The sequence below is a fragment of the Agelaius tricolor genome, unplaced genomic scaffold (assembly GCF_023055355.1).
Source record: "Agelaius tricolor isolate 1412-34295 unplaced genomic scaffold, bAgeTri1.0.p SCAF_2, whole genome shotgun sequence".
NCBI classification, from domain to species: Eukaryota; Metazoa; Chordata; class Aves; order Passeriformes; family Icteridae; genus Agelaius; species Agelaius tricolor.
In genome coordinates, this window is record NW_027269262.1 from 45,776,774 (window position 1) to 45,798,756 (window position 21,983).

At 41.6% G+C, this 21,983-nt stretch overlaps 2 protein-coding genes across 2 annotated transcripts in view; one reads left to right on the plus strand and one right to left on the minus strand.

The window, feature by feature from the left end:
* The window catches only part of LOC139585039 (involucrin-like), a 126,282-nt gene that overhangs the window by 57,634 nt on the left and 46,665 nt on the right, over positions 1-21,983 (minus strand). The window lies entirely within an intron of this gene.
* Positions 16,239-20,809, plus strand: TMEM200C (transmembrane protein 200C). The gene is made up of 2 exons (XM_071417433.1): positions 16,239-16,377; positions 18,440-20,809. Exon 2 carries the CDS (start codon positions 18,482-18,484, stop codon positions 20,120-20,122), a length of 1,641 nt encoding a protein of 546 aa, XP_071273534.1. The 5' UTR covers positions 16,239-16,377; positions 18,440-18,481; the 3' UTR covers positions 20,123-20,809.

Consider the following 21,983-nt stretch of genomic DNA (forward strand, 5'->3'; position numbering starts at 1 on the left):
AATAAATCCATGTTTTGTTGGGAGTCCTGAAATCAAAGGGACCTAAAAGGATAGGCAAAACTCCTGGGTGAAACTCGTTATTTTCTACAAAGTTTTCTCCGCTTTCCTTTTTTATTTAATACATTGAGTACCAGATTTACACTCCACAATGTAGAATAAGAAGAGACTCTTCCTTCTCCATAGTTCCTTACTCCCTTCCACTGGCAAACATGGCTAAATGATACTACCCCAGAGTTATGGATGAATAGATGCATTTTTTATGTGAAGTCTTTCAAAATTATGTTTTAATCTGTTCTGTTGTACATATGAATGGGTAAAGGAGTCTCCAGGTTTAAAATTCAGGATCTGCTTTAGAGAAATAATAGGTATATCCCCCAAAATTCTTCTTTCTATTTCTGTTTTCTTTTTTCTGGGTGTTGCTGTTTACTTTGCTGTTTTTTTCAAGTAGAGGCTAAAAATGCTTCAAATACTAAAAAATTGTCTTGGCAGTGTTCTTCAGGAAAAAAATATTGACTATGCAATTGAAGTTATAGACTATGTATTCCATGAAACACATTGGTGATATTCACAGTTTGCCCTTTGGACTAATATTCCAGGACTAGAGCATTTCATCAGACTTCCTGAGACAAAATTGTGCATTGTTCCCTGTAAATTAGAGGCAGAATGTGAGATACTCAGGGGGGAACATGGTGACTGTGAGTGTGAACTTGAGCTTGTTTCCCCCAGATCTCAGACTTACTTCCACAGGAGCGAATTCTCATTCATGTGTAGAGCAGGAAAGAGAGTAAAAACTGAAGAGGGAGAAAAAATTTAGGAGTGAGGGGTGACACACACCTCCAGTGTGTGGAATCTATTGTAAGGCTCTGGTGCTTGTCCCACTCACCCTCACTCTGTATACGCACACACGTGCCCTCAGCACAGGGGAAATTATTTAAGGACTGGCCAAACTCATTGCTACATTAGCTAATTACAACTTACTATCCAGAAAAAGGGAAAACCAAGAAAAGCTGGGCTTTATTGGACTGTCTGAAGCACGGGATTTCCTGGGGCTACCCTTGCTGTGGCACGTTGCAGCATCTCTGTCTGAAGGCTATGCCCAAAGGGAGAGTGTAGCCATACGAAAATAAATGCAAGTGATTGTGAATATTGTAGCCCTTCACAAGATATCACTTGGAGGAAACAGACAGAAATAAAACTCAGCACTCTAAAACTGTGAGTTACAGAACATGTTCTGATGATGGAGGATAGCAACAAATTAAGAACCTACGTGGCAATAACTGTGAACAATCCTCGAATGGTTGTCCCGTCATATTCACAGAGCTGTCATTGAGGGTCAGGAGCTGTTTTCTTTATGAACAGTGCCACTCACTATTTCACTATTCAGCTGTTTTCAGTCATTGTAGGCTGAAACTTGGCATTCACATAATCAGCTCAAATGCAAATCTGTCTCTAAAAACGACTTAAATGGGTTAGGACAAATTTAGTACTGGTGCAGTAAAAATAATAATTTAGGTATGGTTACATATTGTCTGAACAATAGAAATGTCATTTCTAACTAAACGAAAATTCAAAAGTTTTAAAATATAGCTGCCAAAAAGTGCGAAAATTAGATAAAACTGTCCACATCTCAATGCATGTTAATAATAATTTTAAAAAAAAGGCAAGCACAAGTTTTTTCTTTACCCACACAGTAAAAATAATTCGACAAGTTACATCAGAATTAGCATCATGCTCTGATGTTTTTCTCCTGGAATGGAATGGCCAAAATCCACAGGATTATGGTGTAACTGAAGCCATAAGGGGGGCATCTGGTCCTGCTTCACTTTCAGCTGGGTCCATATCCAGTGCAGGCAAAGATCCCCCATTACAGAGTGCATTACTTACAAATTTAGGTCTTATTCAGTGTGACAAAACTGAACCTGGGGCAAGAGAACAAGTGAAGACCAGCCTTTGAACATTCTTGCTTTGTGACAAAGAGGTCAGCTCGAAAAGAAAAGGCTCTAAGCTCCAAGTGTTTCAGCATCTGTTTTTTGTAGAAACTTAGCCTGCTGCTGATTTCCAAAACATCCAAGTTTTGGGTCTAAGCCTTCTCTCATTTACACCAAGGCAAATTTGTATTTGACACAGCACAGTGGTGAGTGCAACCAAATTGTGAGAGACCTAAATCAGATGCATTTTTTCCCTCTTCCCTTCATCTAAATACCAGGTAAGTCTTTATTCTCAACACTGCAGCTTTCACCAATGTGCTTTTGAAAAGCATTTGAGCAGGATGGCAAAAGAAAGTTATTGTCAAGACTTCATGTAAGCTGCACACCTCCTTTTCAGTCCTGTTTTCAATCCCTTTCTGGCTGAAAATAACAAGCTCCTGAAAATATTTACCAAATTGGGAATGGCATTTGATTGAGATCTTCAAAAAAAGCTAAATGTTGGAACAATTATTTATAGTAAATCAAACACTTCTTATAACTGCAAGTGCCCACTTCCATGGCTCTTTCTCACCACATTTTCAAACATTTTGTAACATCACAGAGGGAAAAAAAGAGTCGGGTTTGAATTTTTTTTTCACTATTACAGTACGTTCTGAAAGCACAGAGTTCATGACCTGCCTCACCTCATAGCCATTGGATTCCCACTGCGCTTTACTACCATGAAAAAAAAATAAAAATAGAGAAAGGTCAGCAGCCTTGTCAAAAAATGTAAGTGGAAACAGCTAACATGTATGAGCAAATTCTAGGCATCCCTGAATATGAAGATTTGTTTCTCCAGAGTTACAGAGCCTGTGACAAATGATTAATTACTCATTTTCAGCCAAGCACAAAATTTGAGTTATAATTTGTTAGAAAGGAATAGTCCCATAGAATACTTATTCAGCTGTGAAAAGGCTCAGTTTGTCAGAACTTGAAACAGCCAAACAGAATAAAACAAATGGATTGAAAGGCAAATAAATTTTCAGACTGGCATATTGTCCTTATACCAGTGTCCCCACATACATCAGCAGGTGTCATATCTGATATACTGCCAGCAGGGTCATTGTTGTCATATGTTTATTAGTTTCCACAAGTAAGATTCCATCTCATTAAAATGCCAGTGTCAGTAAAAGTTGTTCAGATTTAAAAAATCTAGGCTTGAGAGATAACCTTTTATTCAAGGTCAGAACTTTGATGTTCAAGTCATGCATTATTTTTCAAAAATTAAATTATATTTACATCAGCTCCAGGGTTCTTAATTTTGACTCACCCATACTTTTAAGAAATGGGTCCCACAATAATTTTCAGTAATATAATGTATTAATTACTCTGTTATGTTTAAGGCAAATAGCCACAGCAAGGCACAAGCTGGAAGCATAATTTCAGAGCTGGGGCAATAATTACCTTTTCACCTTCTGAAGATGAATGAGTTTTGCCAGTTCTGTTGAAAGAACCACAGAACCACAGAAAACATATAAGGTAAATATCAAGTTCCTAATTCTGAATGGTCCAAATTCAGTAATAAAATGTCATATTGTTACAGCATCTTCAGTAGAGTGCTGTATTAGCCTAAAGGTGCTAACTGAATGTCACCTCTTGAGTTTTCCTTTCCTCAAAATAAAAAAATCCTCTCCTTTAATAAGCAAACAGACTCTTCTTTGACCCTAGATATTATATTGGAAAGCATGAAACAGGTATTTGAAAGAAGGAAACTAACACTTTTGCCTTCTTTCCTGACCATTTTCCAGCTGACATTAATCCTAAGGCTATGTTGTATAGGCTTGCATTCATTTCAGGATCACAGTCTCAATATTTATTCAGGCTGTGTCCCTTGGCTTTGATTGTTCATTTTATGCTACTTTGAGACACATTCTATTTCTTCCCACAGAAACAAATATGAACAATACCCAGATAAACCCCCTTTACTTAAGGGCTTATGGGTGCTTATGTTTAAGTTGGAGGCTGCAAATAAGTGGTTCAGTTGATAGATTCAAAAGAATCTTGACCCCCGTTTATCAGCAATGTAAAGGGCAGTCATATTTTCTTCAGAAAAGACTAGCCTAGAAAAGATACATGTCTTGGAGATACAAATTATGTTTTTAAAAAATGTAAGCATTTGCTCAATATAAGCTTTAGCTGCTTTCCAAAGTGATTACTTTAACCCATTTTTAAATCTCAGATTTAAAGGAAAAAAGTATTAGAAAAAAATAACCATGGTCTCTACTTTTTGAGACAGTGTTTTAAGAAAGTATTTTGACATTTCTCATGAAAGGTTAAACAAATTTTTCCCTTACATCTAGCTTTTCCTAGTTTACTAGAACAAATCCCAGCTATGGTTTACTAGACAAATCCCAGAACATCTTCACAGCAACTTTCTATTGGCATTATATCTCTGTTTATCAGGAGATTTTGTAGTTTGTCAAGAAACTACTGAAAATTAAGTTCCAATCCCAGTCAGCTTCTGCTTCATGTCTGTAGGTCTTTTCATGTGAAATACATATGAAGTGTTAGATATTTTTCTAGGAGTGGGAGGTAACAGCAACACCTCTAGACAAGTGTGAGAGTGGGATTGGAAGCTGCCAGTTCTGTGATATCCTCATTATATCTATATATGAAATTCTTCATACTGATGCACTGAAATGATTTGATCTCGAAACTCGTCACTTCCCATGTCACAAACTGTCTGCAACTCCACTGACAGCACTTCAACAGAGCAGCACAGCCCATGTTAAAATAAACTTTACCTCCACGCTACAGTGGCAGAAGATTTAGGATGACTGTAGTGTACCAGGACCATGCAACTCTGTGGCTCTCATCACAGCAAGGATCCCCCTGGACTTTCTGCAGATGGATGTGTCTTGCCAGAGTCAAGGGGTGGAAAAGCTTTATGCAGTGCCCAGGAATGGTTAAATGAGAGATACTTAAAATTCCAACTTTTAATTTCTTCTAGAAATTCTGCTTCAAAGTTTCCACAAGTTTCGGTAATTATAGCTCACACAAAGGTTGAGTTCTTCTATTATTCATTAATATGTCAACAGTCCACTTGGAATAACCTCAGTTCAATTTGGTTTATGTTTACATTTTGTTCATCCCAAGCAGGAGTTTAGAGTGGTTAGAGCCACATGCGACATTTTAAGCTGTCCTCCAGGTAAAATAAATTACAAAAGCAGATGCTATAATAAGTAAACTAAGAGCGTACAGGTTTTGAGTTTCACTTGTCTGAAATAAAAAAGTCACCTTCTGTTACATCAATTTCATCATTCATTGAGGCACTTCTGAAGGTTTACACATGTATGACTAGGAACAAAATCCATTCTCTGATTTTTCACATCAATTACTGAAAAGTTGATAAAAGAAATATTTATTCCACTGGTTCCCCAGATTACTTTTCCATAAGTGCTAAGCATCCCATTTATTTTATCACTAACTATAAAATATATGCACAAGGCTCTGGAGGATAAAAATTCCTCCCAGTACATTGTCTCCACAGAGTTTGATGCTCTCTTATGTGTTTTCTTTGCTCAGACAATATTTTTGCATCCCTTTTGTCTCAAAAAACACACAGGAAAGACATTTTTCTTTAATTCCACTGATAAAGAACCCAGATCCACTTAATTTTCTTGCAACATAGCTATGTTTAATGATCTAGTACATCCCCATTTCCAGAATCCATCAGAAAGCCTACCCAAATTGGCCTTGCTCCATTACTCTCTATTTCAATTAAATTAATTGAAAAACTGACTGTTTATGAGCTGTTAGGTGTGACTCCACCTAGACTTCACATGAGAGCATTGGTCCCTTTCATGACCCTTCAATTTCCTCAGACACTTCCTCTGCATCTTTGCCTTAGTCGCTCACAGGCCAGTGACTGAGACAGGGTAAATATGGGGCCTCATCAGCTTCATGAGCATTTTGAGGATGGGGGATAGATATTCAGTTAATGCAACAAGCTATCAAAAAAAACCCCAAACTATTAACCAATACTGTGTTTTAAAATAAATATTTTTATTGAACAGATTTACACAAGCATGTCCCTTTGACAATTTCAAAGTGATCTTTTATTGAAAAGTTACAGTTAATAAGTTAATAAATTCACTTATATATGTTCATATAACTAAAAAGGAATTAATCTTATTTAAGACAATTTTTAGGTCACTTGTTTTATTATTGATGATTCTTTACCTTTTTAATAGTTGAAGAGGTAGGGGAAACATACAGCTGAACAGTTTCACTCTTCTGGCTTTTATGAGAAAGGAAACACTGAGCTCAGAGGATCAGGTTTCTACTTGATCCCATTTGACATGTCTCATATTCTTAGTAAGACTTTTCCCACCATTGGTAGTGAGGAAATTTTTTTAAAGTGAAAATGGAATTAAAAAAACTGAAACACCAAAACCAACACAAACCAAACCCAAAAACTAAGCCTCCCCAGTATGAGACATTTGAGACAGAGAAGCATCAACCAGAGAGAGAACAGAAAAGGTATCAGGGTTTTATCTCTGTGTTCAGAATGAGGAACAGCCTGTTTTCTTGACATACTGGGACCAAATAATTGTATTTGCCTCAAGCCAACTGTGCCATCTGTGCTCTGGGGTACCTCTAGGGAAGATGCAGTCATGGGAGCCTTGGGAACCAGCCTGTCTCTGTGAGACAGGTGGTGGTGCTCAGATGTAGATCCTGTCACAATGAAGTCCCAAGAGATGAGTTCTCCTTTAAGCAAAATAATAGATTCTTTTTCAAGATGCATTTGCTAAAGTTGATATCATCTACCTTCGCATTGAGAAAAGTCAGGCATAGGGTCATGTAAATACCAAAATTTAAAGATAAAACAGGTAAAGTCTAAGCTCCATTCACCAGTCTTTGGGTTTAAACCTATTACTTGAAATGTAATCACCCAGAGGTCATCTTCACTGTGTTATGTTCCCTTTCAGATGAGGAGAATGCGACTTCTCTCATGCTTGATAAGTCCTAAAATACACTCTTCAGCTGGTCATGCTGCTCTTTTAGGATATTTTGTTTTCACTTTACTCCTCAGTTAGCCAGTATACTGTAAACATTTCATAATCTCTGCATTTATTTGGGTCCCCAATATGTTGGTTATGCCAATGAAGAAAGAACAATACTGTCTGCATCTCTATTGCTAAAACAAACCTTGTGCACAGCATGTGGCTAATGGTGGAAGGAGGGACTCCTGAGTAACCAGGATAATGGGAGGAATGCCAGAACTAGAGTGAATTTCCATAGGCCACACCTAACATTTGGTACTCCTTCCAACTCAATTCAGAATGATCCCTGCTGGAAATTTCTCCATGAAAAGCTTCCAGGAGACACATCCTTTTAAATAAGGATATGCTTGATCTTACACATATGCTTATCTACCATCTCCTGCATGGCTTTCCCAACCTCAGGCATAGTGCCTACTGAGCAGCAGTAAATAAGGAGAGCAGAGTTTCAGACAGCAGCCAAACCACTTTTACCTGTAAGCAAAGCACCTCTCATTCGGCTATCTGTGCTAAAAGGCTCATCATACCACTTCAAGGACATGTCTTTCCATATCCAAATGTTCTGCAACTATTTCTTGTTATTTAAGTCACCTCTTACAATATGATCCACTCAGGAGTTACTTGTTATTCTCAAATTGTTGCCCAATGAAATGAAACAACCTGCCATTCTCCTGAAATGTTTATCTTATCCATTCTTCTCCTTCAAAAAATTTTGTCTACGCTTCAGCACATCCATCAGTCAAATTTCTAATCAGAACTAAATTAAATTTTTGAATAGAGAGAGAAAAGGTAGCCAAGCTGAAAGGCAAATGCAGAATTCCCTCAAGGATTCATAAGTAAAATAGAGATGAAGTCACTGAATGGTGTAAAGAACTAGATATTGGGATGTTGAAAGCATTATGAGATGCAAAATAGAAATCTGTTGAACATGACCCTGAGATCTTTGCTTTGCTGAACTCTTATGATATTATGCAAAAAGGCTCCAGCAGAAGTCATGTAAACAGTACAGATAAGCAGAGGGAAAAGTCAGAAATGTGAAAATCTGCAACATCAAAGCCTAAACTTTAACTTGTTCTCTCATCACTAGGAAGAAAAAAGTAATTGCAGAAATCCACTCCCCTCAAACTGCCACTCCAACAGAAGACCAAATCTTTCATTACTCTGGAAGTGATGTAGGCATGTCATGGTGTGAAATTTATCCCACCTTCCAAAGTTAGGTGGGATAAATTTCACACACTTGAGATGGAATATGTTATATTTGAAACAGGAACTGACACAGTCTTTTGTGGTAAGGACACCTAGGAAAATCAAAAGTAATGAAGAATGTAAGTGCTCTGACTGGGGTTGAGACATCATCAGAAGCTCTGATAGAGACAGTTAATTGTTTTGCCATGTACTGATTTATTTCTTTAAGAAACATTACCATGAAAGAGAGAAACGAAATAAATGAAAAAGAACTAGCAACACCATGTGTGCCTGCAGGTGTTACTTGGAAATACCTGTGTAATATTTTCTTCCACGCTGATCGGTTAGTTAAAAGCTAAATGAACAGTTCTTAATACATCTGAGATCCTCATTTGCTGGCTGTGCATGAGCAATAAGCATTCACTAAAAGAAAAGCACATAATAAATGGAGGTACTGGGGCTTTTTAACCCATGTGCATGACAAGCTTCATTTCACGCACAAAATATTCAAACCAGCAAAGAGAAAAGAGAATGTGAAAAGGCCCTTCCCACCCTTCTGTTCAATCGCCAAACATAATCAGAAATGAATTTCAGGGAAACTAAACGTTATTTCAGGTTCTGTCTTTTTGAGTGCTTTAGGGCAAAATGACCTAATTTGCACTATTAATATCTATAAACAAAATTCAACCAAATAACTCTCTAAAATAACTAGATATACGGAAAAGACTGAAAATCAGCTATGTTCTGCATCACAAGATGAGGCATACATTTTTGTTCTGCATGGAATACCTGTGTTTTTCAGGAACACTCAAGACTACAGAAGCTCCCAGCGCTCTTCCTACCTTGCTACACAAACAACACAGTTAGTGCTTGACAGCTGGGGCCAAAGCCTTGCTGCTTTACTCACATACATAATTCCCCAGTACTTACAGGCCAGATTGTCCTTTCAGTATCTCTGCTGAAATTTTATGGCAAGTCAATTGTCTTTTCTTCAGATGTATAGATTAACTAGGTCATAACCTACCCCAGTGGGAACACTGAAAAGATCAGCACCAGCAACATTGTTTTCACCTGCACAATTGAAAGGTACCCTTGCTTTCTCCTTTTAAATTTAGGGAGAGTTGTGTCATAATGAAAGCAAAAGTAATAGCAAGCACACATGGTGTTGCTAGTTCTTTTTCATTTATTTCATTTCTCTCTTTCATGGTAATGTTTCTTAAAGAAAATAAGATTTTTATAGGCTTTCTGCTATGAATATTCCCTGGCTTGGGCAAATGTTTCCTGTAGATCTTCTACATTCTGTAAATTCAGCTTGCTTGTATCTATACAGAAAAGCATTACCAAGTTGTACTTTATTTGAATTTTAAAATTTGAAACATTTGAAGGTAAAAATCTCTTTGAGAACAATTAGTGTCCTGCTGGTCATTTGACTAACATAACTGAATGTTGCAAGATTACCATTCAAAATAAAAGCAGAGGTACAATCTGTGTCATGTATACCAAAAGAATAATAATCAAGTTGTCCATGTAAAATGCTATGAATTATATTTAATAAGCAATGGCTTGCAATCTGAGTCCCTAAGTGTTGTATAATTATTGAATTCAAGCTCTAGTTCTGAATAGGAGCTTTATTTCCTGTCTAGTTTTAGGACTTAACACCTACTGATCACTGTTAAATCACCATTATACAACTTTAGGGCAAAGTTCAGTGTTATTTATGAAAATATTCTTTGCTACTTTTGACAATTATAAAAATTCAAAACACAGCATAAGTGTAAGTGAAGAGAAAATGTATCAGCATGCTGACCCAGGCCCTTGGGTCCAGAGCATAGAGGAGCTCAAAGAACTCTACAGTTCACTTTTGTAATACATAGATATATAGATTAACTAGGTCATAACCTACCCCAGTGGGAGCATTGAAAAGACCAGCAGCAGCAACATTATTTTAGCCTGCACAATTGAAAGGTGCTGCCCTTAGCCTGGGAAGGGTTTAGCTCCTATCACACACAAAAAACCCCCAGGCTGTTCACACCTGTGCTGCTTAGTAACAGTACCTTTCACATTTAAGAAGCGCTCTAAGAAATGCTATTGACTTTACACCAAAGACCCTTTTCTATAGAGAAGTTGCAGAAGAGCTGGCAGAAACAAGGCAGCTCTTTTTCTGGCAACACAAGGATTCCTACAACGGAGTCCTAAATCTGTATTTTGTGTTCCTTTATGTACCCATGTGCCATTAAATCTTGAATTTGACCTTGAGTTTTGAACAGATCTTGTATTACTCTGATACTGATAGCAATAAAGCTTAAAGGATATTCACAATTCATCAGGGCAAACTGACCCTAAAAATAGACCCTAAAAACTATTTCTATTGAATGAGTACTCTATGTTAACTTATTGTCTCTCCATAGTGGTGATGACAAGTCTAGTGTAGACTAAAAGACTGCTTGCAGGTCATGGCGGCAGGGAAACAACAAAACAATAAAAATCAGGTCAAAAATTTGGGTTAATCTCTCTTGACAGCATACAAAAAAGATACTGTGATAGTTTCAATTTATTAAATGCTAAGTTAATCCTTTAATAATATAGGGTAAAATACCTACCACACTGCACAAGTATGTAAGTATGTGGGGAGTGCTGGTCTAAGAAAACTCTGCTTATGAAAGAAAGGATGCAATCAGTGCTTCATTTTCCTGACTGATAGACTGTGCTTTCATGCAGATTACTGCAAGTCATTTTAATATTAATTCCAAATGTGATTATGATTGCTTGCTTTGTTCCAGTGTTTCACCAGACCAGTCAGGAATTTCCCCAACTGACACTGGCATTGTGTATTCTGTATAATGAAAAAGCAGCCCTGCTCCCCAGCAGCCTGAGGAAATGCTGGGAAGCAGTAGGTGCATCCCCAAGAAACAGGGGAAAACATTGAGATAATTGAATACCTGTGAAGTAGTCAGGGTTGTGTAATGGTGTTTGCTTGTGGCTGGCTAACCCAGCTCAGGGACTGGATGGACAAACACTACTTCATGGATGTCCTATCCCCATGTGGAGGAGGCAATCTGCTCACCTTTCCCCCCTGATTACTTCTTCTTTGAGCTGTTTCCATATTGCCAGGACTCTCTGATTTTGGGACTTGCAATAGACAATGCAAGATAACAGGCAGGAACATCTTTCTCCTTGATGAAAAAAACTTTGCACAGAGTTGCAAAAAATGCTGGTATCTAGTTTGATTTTGAACATATACAATTTTAAATTACCAAGGCTAAAAACCTGTCTAACACTTATCATTCTAGGTGAAAAAAAGACAGAGGTTATTGGTTCATTCTAATGAATCTACAGACAAGTGGTTTTGCATGCATGTAGTGTACTTTTAATGTAGTATGTAACAAAATAAATTTTCAAAACCCTGTTCAATATGCTTTGGCATTATTTCTCATAGGCTAGTGCTCTCCCAGTGACTCCAAATACTGCTTTGAAGGCTAGAAGATATAAGCTATTTAATGAACTTGCCTTACAAGATACACACTTACATAATTTGCTGTGGATTTTCAATTAAACAACAAAAAATAAGAAGATTCTAAGTATGAAACAACTGTACACACATATCTCATTGGAGCTAGGGTTAAGCATCTTTGGGATGGTCTCTATCTGAAAGAGCTTATATCATATGGCAGCAAGAGAAGTGGAAGGAGAACACTGAAAAATAAACACATTGAAAAATAAATTAAAAAAAAAAAAAGTAATTTCATTTATTTGGGGGAAATACTGCTCTTCCCTTCCAGTAAAATAGTTTGGGAAATTTTCCTGATTGGCTTCTATGTGGTTTTGTCACAAATAACACACACAATTTTTTGCAGTTACTTGTAGTTGTCTTGTATCAGCAAATCAAAAGTGAAGGCAAATAACATGGCTGAATAGCTCCTGCTTCTTTTTAAACCATCTGAGAAGTCAAGCACAGAACATTTAAAAGAAAGTGAGTGACATCTGCCCCTGAGCGTGGTTCATAACCTCCGGGTGTGACCGTCACAGGCTTCCTGCAATATGTCACAACTGGCCCGGGAGCGATTCACATTCTGTCTCCTCTAGTTTCAAGTGTTTCACCAGATGTCAGTTAAAAATACATATATTTATAAAGTGGTTAGTGTAATTAATGCCTCAAAAATAAAAAAAATCTTTTAATTGGAAATGACAGTAAGAACTGGAATAAGATAAACTAGTAGTTCCTTTCATTATTGTTTTTCTTTTTTTTTGTGAAAAAGCTTGTTCATATGAAAACATGCATTCCCTTTGCCTTTCAATCACCAGATTTCATGGCTGTGTATTACTTTACTCAGGCAAATGTTCCCAGCAATGTGTATGTCTGCTATAATTAATTTTGAAAGAAGAGCAGACATGCAAATTGCCATTCACTCTCAGTGGATTATCTAGACCCAGACTTGCTACACAGTGAAAAGCAAAGTTGCCTCTGATTGTACCAAAATGTCAAATAAGCTGGATGACTCTAATTCACAATGTAGATTCACTGAGTTTGATGTAGGTTTGTAAGGAATTAAAACATATATTTCCTCAGTGAGGGTAATTTCTCATGGCTCATTCTCAGTGTTGCTCTTTTCCTCTGCATTTGTTATCAAATCATCATTAACTATACCAGAGCCTCCACCATTAATCATATCAGAATTGCTACTGCCATGGGAAACAAGCAAACAAAGAAAGTATGAGGCTAAGATTAGGAGGAAAAAAACACCCCAAGCACTCATCCCTCTGAGACCAGTGGCCTGACTTGGAGTGATGCTCTTAAACCTTTCCCAGCTATTAAATAAGATCAAGCTATGAATTCCAATTTAAGCAATAAAGACCCAGGAAACCTTGGCATTTAGTATCATATACTCTGGAGCATATGTAGAAAAATTCATACCAGCTCTTGTTTTTGTCAATGTAATAAATCAGCTAATTAAAAATAGCTAAATAAGCTATTATTTGTAGCTTAAAAATGGACTTTAAGACTAGAGCTACTGTTTTGACTGGAACTCATTCTGCTAGCAGGGTGTAAGTTAAGATAGCAATGACCATTCTGTACTTCTCTTACTCTGAGAAATTGTAAACGAAAGTTCCTGGGGAAAACCTGAAACCTGTGCAAAATGTCTCTCTTATACTTTTTATACTACACTAAGAATCCTTTCCATATTTATCCTTTTTATCTGGTGTTCTGATTGCACTTATAACAAGCAAGGGCCTTCTCTCTGACTTTGTTTTGTTGGATCTCTACACTGAGAACTGCAGGTCTGTGTTTGGAACCCAGAGATGTCACAGTATTTCAGAGAATTACACCAAGTACTTTAGGTTGTCTTTTGAATTGCTTTTGGACCTTAAGCCTGCTGAGGGCTGAGATATATTAACTTGGCTACACATCTCCTGGGTGCCCAGCCAGCCTGGGATGGAACATATTCAAGTGGATAAACTAAAACTGATGGCAGTACTGATGTACCCAAGCATGCCCTGACAAGGACCAGATAAAGGTTATCATCTTATGCACGAACAACCTACAGAACCAAGTGTGTGCTTTAAAAGAGGAGAGGAGAGGAGAGGAGAGGAGAGGAGAGGAGAGGAGAGGAGAGGAGAGGAGAGGAGAGGAGAGGAGAGGAGAGGAGAGGAGAGGAGAGGAGAGGAGAGGAGAGGAGAGGAGAGGAGAGGAGAGGAGAGGAGAGGAGAGGAGAGGAGAGGAGAGGAGAGGAGAGGAGAGGAGAGGAGAGGAGAGGTTTTAAGCAGGGAAAAAGAAAAGTAAAAGGAAAATAGTAAAGGAGATGGCAAAGGTAGAAGGAGACAGGGGGAAAGAAAAATGAGAAATGAGAAGAGGGAAAGGAGAAAAAACATAGCTCAAATACACTCTTTGTAAGTCCTAAAAATTATTCATTTTCACCACCAGTAGCACCAGTAGAAGGATAAGTGCACAACACCATGTAGAAAGTTATACAAGTAAGGTAGGAGCAGAGCCTTCCAGCAGTGCTCAGTAGTCAATGCAAACACAGTTACAAATTCACTTGGGCAGCCAGTAAACCAGACCATTAGGGAAGCTGCCTTTTGCAACCACTCCACTTCTGGGAACATAAAAACCCATATAAACTAAAAATAAAATAAATGCTTCATTAAAGCCCCAAAAGTTTTTTTCCAACAAGAGGAATCTGTAGGATAGGTAGGGATACATAACTTGGCCAAGTAGTTTGCTGTGAGAGATTCAGGCTGCCATCATACAACGGGTTCTTAACACATAGAGCAAATTAAGAGTACATTGATAGCTGCCACAGAACACCACCTTCAGAAGCTTTTCATCCAACAACATATTTCTTCTTTTCCAGGATTTGGCCTCACCTACAACACATTTTGCTAAGAGTTATTTGAAAACTGTGAATGTGATAATAGCCCAATCACTCAAAACTTAAGCAATGAAAATATGGCAAAAAGAGCTGTTGTATAAAGAAGATAGCTAAATAGAATGGTTTCGTTTGACAGAATTAGAAAATATGACTCAGATAGGGAAAAGAGTTCTTTGCCCTTTAAAAAATCAGTCCTGTTTTTCCTCTCTCTCTTACACAGGAGTATTTCAGCGAGAGTCTGGTGATGCTGCATTATTGATGTGATACAGGTCTCCAGTGGAAACAGATGTGATATGTTTGGTTTCTTCTGATAGCCTGGGCTGAACACAAAGCAAATTACAGTGTCAGAAGACTTGGGTTCAAAGCACATATTTAAAAGAAGTTCTTAAATAATAAATCTTAAATTTCAAGCCTGTTGCATAACCAAAAGTTATATATGTACTAAAAAAATGTGTCCCAAATGATTTTGCTGAGACAAACTGCAAATGACATTAAAATGCATATGTGAAGCTTTAGGATTTGTTTGGTCTCAAACCAGGAACTGATGGTTGGAGTGAAAGATGCAAAATAGCATGGTCTGGGTTAACATAGAATTGCAGAATTGTTGAGACTGGAATACATACAATTTAATTGAATATGCATAACCTCTCTGACAATTTTCCCAATCTGTGTTGGAACCTTTATTTTTAAAAACATCATTTGACAAATTTTGTCATTATTGCCCTTTGCTTTCTGCCGGGCTGTTTTATCCACAGTCTTCCACACAAGAGGTCATGTAGAGGTAGAAGAAAGCTGGTTTTGCTCAGGCTAGGTAAAACTTCAGCTTCAAAAGAACTCGAAGGCTACTGTACAAAACCCCAAGTTTTTGGTCTATCCACCCCAGCAAACACTCCTATGTACATTCAGGAGCAACCTTTAGCCACAGGATGAGCTTTCTGTATTTACTGAAAAACCTGCCTGAGATTTGCTTTTCTAGATCATGGTGAACCTCTAACAAGACTTGACTGAAGCAATCAGCAGCCATCTCCTCCCAAGAAGAAGTGCAGCACTGTGACGGGACATGTTAGATTACGCCTCACTAAGGTGATAGCTTCAATTTAATCACTTCCCAGAAAGTAGCTCGAAAGAGAACATTGTTTCCCATTCTCTGCTGAAATTGAGAGATTCGGGGTGACACCGCTGATGGATCTCAACTGCCGCTTTCTTCTTCAACCTCTTGCTTCATCTTTTCACCTGCTTCTTGACTTTTTCCAAAAGTATTCTGGCAAACTTGGGCGGGGAAAAAAACCCCCAAAGGTGAGGCGGCTGAAGACGAGGCTGCCAGGACGGGAGTGGTGGAAAGGAGCCCGGGGGCTGTCGCGGCGCTCGGGGCGGGCCCTGAGCGGGCGGTGCCGCCGTGCTGCGGGGCGCGGCGGCGCTCGGGGCGGGCGCAGGTGCGCAGGTGGCGGGGGCGGCGGCCGCCCTGCCGCAATTTCCCTGTGTCACGGCTCCCGTCGCTTGGCAACGGCGCCGGGTCCGGCCGGCAGCCGCGGAGCCGCGCTCCGCCCGCAGCGGCGGCACCGGCACCGGCACAGGCACAGGCTCCGCCAGGAGGGCGGGCGCGCTGCTGCGGGGGGCGGCCCCGCGGCGGGGAGGATGCGGCGTGGCCAGGGGGCAGCGCTCCCGCGGAGCTGCCTGAGGAGGCGGCCGGCCGCGGCGGGGCCGAGGGGGCGCCCGGCGCTCGGCCCAGCCCCGCCGCCCGTCCGCCCGGGGCCGTGAGCGGCGGCGGGGCGGGGATGCTCGCTCGGGCTGGAAAGTTTCTTCCCCACGGCGGCTCGCCCGCTTCCCGCCCGGACTTCTCCCCGGCCCTCCCCGGTAAGTGACCGCGGCACCCCCGTCCTGAGCGGGGGCTCCGTCCGCCCCCGACCGGCGGAGCTCGGCGCTGTGCCGCGGCGGCGGGAGCCAGCGGCCGGACCGCCGGAGCCAGCGGCGCCCCCGCGGCCGGTGCCGGGCGTCCCGCCGGCCGGAGCCCGGTGAGTCCCGCATGCGAGCCCGGCGAAGGAGTTAAGCCGGGTCCTGTTCGCGGTGTTACAGCGGTGTTTGGGCTTCGCCGGGCAGGGTCGCCGTGCGTGTGGGTCCGGCTGCCGGGGTGGATCGGGAGTCTCGGTCCGTTCGTGCGGTATGCGGCTCCAGTCCCCGCGGCTCCCGTCCGGGTGGTTTCATGGCACTGCGGCCGCTGGCGATGGCCGGAGGCGCGGCCGTGCCCTCCTTCGCCTGCCGAGCGCTGCTCTCGCCATCGCAGAAACTAAGTGCCAGGCGATGCCGGACTGGGAGCGTTCCTCGGAGCTGATGACCATCTGTTATCACCGTAGAGAGGAGACGGGCAGCTGGCTAGTGGGGCAGCAGAAAATTACATCAAAGAATAGGCAATTACAGCAAAGCATGCCCCGAAAATTACACTTTTGCATCCACAAAATGTGCTCTCTTTTCTTTTTTTTCCTATTTTTAATAGAAATAATAGTTCAGCCATAGGAAAGAGAAAGCTCTGCTCTTTGTTTTGAGCGTGCAGTATCTCGGAGAGTAATTTAACAACGTCCTTGCTGACAACACCCATCTTTTTTTTTTCTGGGGAAAATACAAACAGAATAAATGGGACACAATATTACTGCATATGTGGCAATTCTGGCATTATAACGGAAAAGACATGATATTTAAAGGCTGAACAGTCATAGAGGGGCAAGGGGCTTTTTTTTTAGCTGCTTACTTAATTGCCTTTCAGTGCAATTAATTGAACTTTGTGAGTCGTATTATATTCAGTGATGTCATCTTTTGCCCCGTCAAAGAAAAAAAATAATAGGATGCTCAGAAAGAGAAAAGGGGGAGGGGATCCTGCTTCTCAGTATAATGAAGAAATAGGTTCCAAAAAGAATTGCACAGTGCAGAAATGCTCCTACACACTGTGTGGTTTAGCTCAGATCATGGGAACAGAGAGATGAGTTCTGATGGTCCAGTAAGACAAAAGCCACAAATGCTCAGTGTTTAGTCCTCTGCCAGTTTCTCTGCAAGCACTCTTTAGGTGCTTTCCCCAGGTGACTAATGGAGTTTCACTTCTCTAATAGGATTTGACCTTCCATCTCCTACCTGCCAGCCATCTCCCCTTTCTGAGGGCAGGGGGGAGGGGGTTGAATTTGTCAGTGTTACATAACAGTTACCTGGAACATTGCACATGTTCCCAAACTAGGGATACCTCTGGACCGCAGGCAAGAGATGAATTTCTAATATCGCAGATCAAGTGCAAATGGCTAGGAAAAAAACTTTTCACAAGGCACCACTTTCCAGTGTTTAAATGTTTCCTTTGTGCATTTCACAGTAATTCCTTTCCCACTCATTTAAGCAAGACACATAATATGCTTAACCCTCCCTCCAGTAATGTGTAAGTAGACTAATGAAACAAATGGTATCTATAGATCAAATACACTGCCTTCCTGCTTTTATTTCTCCCATCTCCTCAAACCCTGCATGACATCACTAACCACAGTTAGGGTGCACTGTAACCCCAGAACATATCAGGGAGTGGGGCTTGGCGTCCTCTGAGCTCTGGTGTTTTGCAGACTCCTTCTGAAATGAGTGAGATCTTTTTGGTTCACTCTAGTGGATACTAATAGGTTTGTCATTTACCTGGAGTATAAATAATTAGCTGTTTGGCAAGAGTATAGTGGGACACACAGCTGCTTGATGCTGTTGTTCTGCCCATTTCTTTCTCACACACAGGAGCTGTGTGGGCAAGGTAGATCTGCCTGTTGGTGTCAGCCTCCATCCCACTTGTTCAGGGTTTTAATTTCCAGGACTTTGAAGGAGGAATGGCAAGCAGACACATCTCTTGTGCTGCAGGTCTGTCCTTGGTTCTCATTCTCTTCTCTTCTCCCTTTCACTGCAGGAGCTGGAGTGGCCGTGGGGGGCAGTGCGCTGGTAGCCAGCCATGATTGCCACTGGAGGCCTCCTGAGGATCTCGGCCAGGAAACAGGATCCCTTGAAACCCCAGAGCCAGCTCCCCAAACGCAAACGCAAAGCCAAAAAGAAGCGCAAGAATGATGTGGTGGTGGTGAAAGGCAAGCTCAAGCTGTGCTCCCTCTCGGGGTTCATCGCCCTCTGTGGCATTCTGGTACTGCTGGTGGGCATCGCCTTGGCTGTGGTGGGCTACTGGCCAAAGCCCAGCCAGGTATACAGAGAGAGCAGCTTTGGCAAGGGCCGGCACCCAGCACCACAGGCTGGCACCCACACGAACCGCTCCCAGAGCCAGGGAAGGCTGCAAGCAGGGATCCACCTGGAGTCACCCCCTGGAGCCAACACCTCCACCACTGCTACCCCTGGTGGGTCTGCCCCTACTTCCTCATCCTCCCAGGCCTCAGCGGGTTTCCTTTTCCGTCTTTTCTCGAGCTACTTGCATTCGGACAAGCTGAAGGTGCTGGGCCCTCTGATCATGGGTATCGGCATCTTCCTCTTCATCTGCGCCAATGCGGTGCTGCACGAAAACCGTGACAAGAAGACCAAGATCATCAACCTGCGTGACCTCTACTCCACCGTCATCGATGCCCACAGCCTGCGGGCCAAGGATGGAGGCACCCCGGCCTCAGCCCCTCTCAATGGCTTTGTCAACTACATGCAGTCCCGGGGCCTGGAGCTGAAGCCTGGCGGGGAAGGCCTGGGTGCTGCAGCCATGCTGGCCAAGAGCTCGTGGCCACCAGGACTGGGTGTCTCCCTTTCCCCACCGGATCTGGTGTCCTCACCGCAGCGTTCCTCCTTCTGCAGCCCACCGCAGCCACCCAGCCTGGCTGAGGCTGTGTACAGCATCTGCCGGGAGCATGCTGCCCTTGCTGGCTGCCCCGTCACCAGCCCGCCCTGCAGCCCAGCGGGCAGCTGTGAGCGCTGCAGCACAGCCAGCTCCATCGTGGGCTCTTCGCTGAGCACCTTCACCCTCCTGCCCTTGGGGCCAAGCAGCGGAGGGGGAGGCTGGCAGAGACCACCTGGGGAGCGGGGAGCCCAGGAGATCCCACGGGGGGAGTTTGAACTGAGCCTAACCGACCTCAGCAGCAGCCCCATCAAGGGAGGCTGTGGGACAAGGAGGCACAAGCTGGTTCTCAGGCGGCAGAGCACCAGCTGCTTGCCCGATGCCAGGTGTCCCCTTTCCCCTGAGCCGCCTCGGTCACCAGCTGTCAGGAGGGTCCTGGAATCCAGCCTCTTGGTAAAGGCGTCTCCTAGCTACTCTGAATCTCTAGATCTGGCAGGACCGCCCCCTTCAGCTCCTCCTGCCATCACCAGGATGGACTCCCAGAGCTCCCAGTCTGAGCCTTCCAGCAGCAATAAGGGCTACAGCCACTTGGAGGAGGCAGGCACCTCCTTGGAGTCAGTTGCCAACACCACAGCCAGTAAAATTCAGGACTGTGAGGAGGAACCAGTTGATCAGATGGACCCCCTCAAGGCTACCAGCAGAGAACAAACAGGGGAGCAATCCCAGCAAACTGAAAGACAGTACACAAATAAAGAGAAACTCTTTATGATTTCTATGTCACATGCTGCATTAGGGCTGGAGGATGGGGAACTGGAGAGTACGGGCATCTAAATAAAACAGACGGCAAGAGGACACCTTGCATCCCTCCACACCTTCCCTGCTTCTTCATCTCCTTGTGGACTAGGAAAACAATCAATATCCAAAGAGCTGCACTATGTTACCCTTGAAAATTGAGTTCCATAGATCCTGTAGACGACTTCAGGAAGAAAAAAGAAAATCCTTTCTGTCTTTTCGTGATTGTATGTTTCATGCAAGCCAAATTGTATTAAATATCCACAGTCCAGCAAGTTCTTTGGATCAGGTTAATACAATTTTGGATGGTATAGCTGTGCACTTTACTGTTTTGATTTTTAAGTGCCCCTTCTTCTCCTCTGATTTCTTTCTTGCTGATTTGCCACTAACTGCTTGAAAGCTGCAGGCACCTTTTTAAGCTCAAAAGAAACGTGGTCTTCAGAAAGAAAGCCGAGCTCTCTCTTTGTTTTGGTTCAATTACTAAAACGTTTGCAAGGCCTTAAGGATGATGTACCTTGACAAAGGATGAGTTTGTTTAAATTCTGGAAAAAAATGGAGGTTTAGAAGAGACTGGAGCAGAACAGAGCTCTGACAATTTAGTTAACACCATTACATTCCTGAATCCAAAATACATATTACTACATGATACTTTATCAAAGTATTATTACACATGTATTGACTAATAGCATTAAAAGATGTTTTTTAATAAAATATTTACAAACAAAACCTAGAAAAAAATTTCTTTATTTTGGTAAGTAATTACAGATATCACAAACTATTTTGTTTTATACTGTGAAAGATTATAGAAATTCTATGAAGCCAAAGGTTTGCTTTATACTTTTAAGGAGGTAATTAATAATTTATGTGTAATTTTCAAATAAATACTGGTTCAGTCCTTGAAAAACCACACTGTAATTCAACCAGCAGATTCTGTCTCCATTTCTAACAGTGCTCTGTGACAGACAGCCTAAGAAATGTGACATCTTGACATGCTAAGGGAAAAAAAAATTTAAATGTTTGATCTTCTATTCATATTAGTTTCTTTTGTGAGATTAATCTTGAACTGCATCATCTTCCTTCTGGATTTTTCAGTTCCCTTTTAACTGTTGCATTAAGCGTTTCTGCTGTTGCGGTTCCTATTCGTGAATGCATGTGCATAAGCTTAATTTTAAGGCATAATAGTAACCCTCTGAGTCTCGTAGCAGCTGACTGTGCTGAAGTCACAGCAGTTTCTCACTGAGTTCAGCATGAGGAGGATTTCTTCCTGCATAACAAAAGCATCAGGTTTCCTGAAGCCTGGAGAATACCTTGTCTGTAGGCAGAGTTTTGGTAAATTGATGAGCTGTTTCATTTTCCTAGCTGCAGCATGGCAGCCACTTGTGTTTTGTCAAAACAGCTTTATGCACTCAGGAAATTTTGTCAATACTTCTGATTTTAAATACGGATGTGGCATTTTTCTACTATGGGAAGAGAATTGACATTAAACAAACACAATGTGTAGGCAGACAGAAATCTTTCTGTTTCAATTAAAATTTTTCTTGTGGTTCCATGTTTTAAAGTGCTTAGCTACATATTTACTTACTTTACAGTAGATTGCAACATGGACTATAACTATGACCAAATACAATTGCATTTAATAAGCCTGCAAAATTCTGTAATAAATAAGACTAATTTAAAAGAAAAGAAGAAAAGAAAGAATAATTTGCCATGTGAGATTCTTGAAACTGGAGAAGCAGAAGGTGCTTGTGCTTGTTCTCTTGAGCAAGAGAGGCATCCAGGTGGCAATATCTTTCCTCCTGTCAGTGGTACCCAATGCACTGACAGTATGAACGTCAGTGTGGCGTTTTTTGCTGCTAAACTGCTAACACACAGCTGGCAAAAGTCCATTGTAAAACTGCCT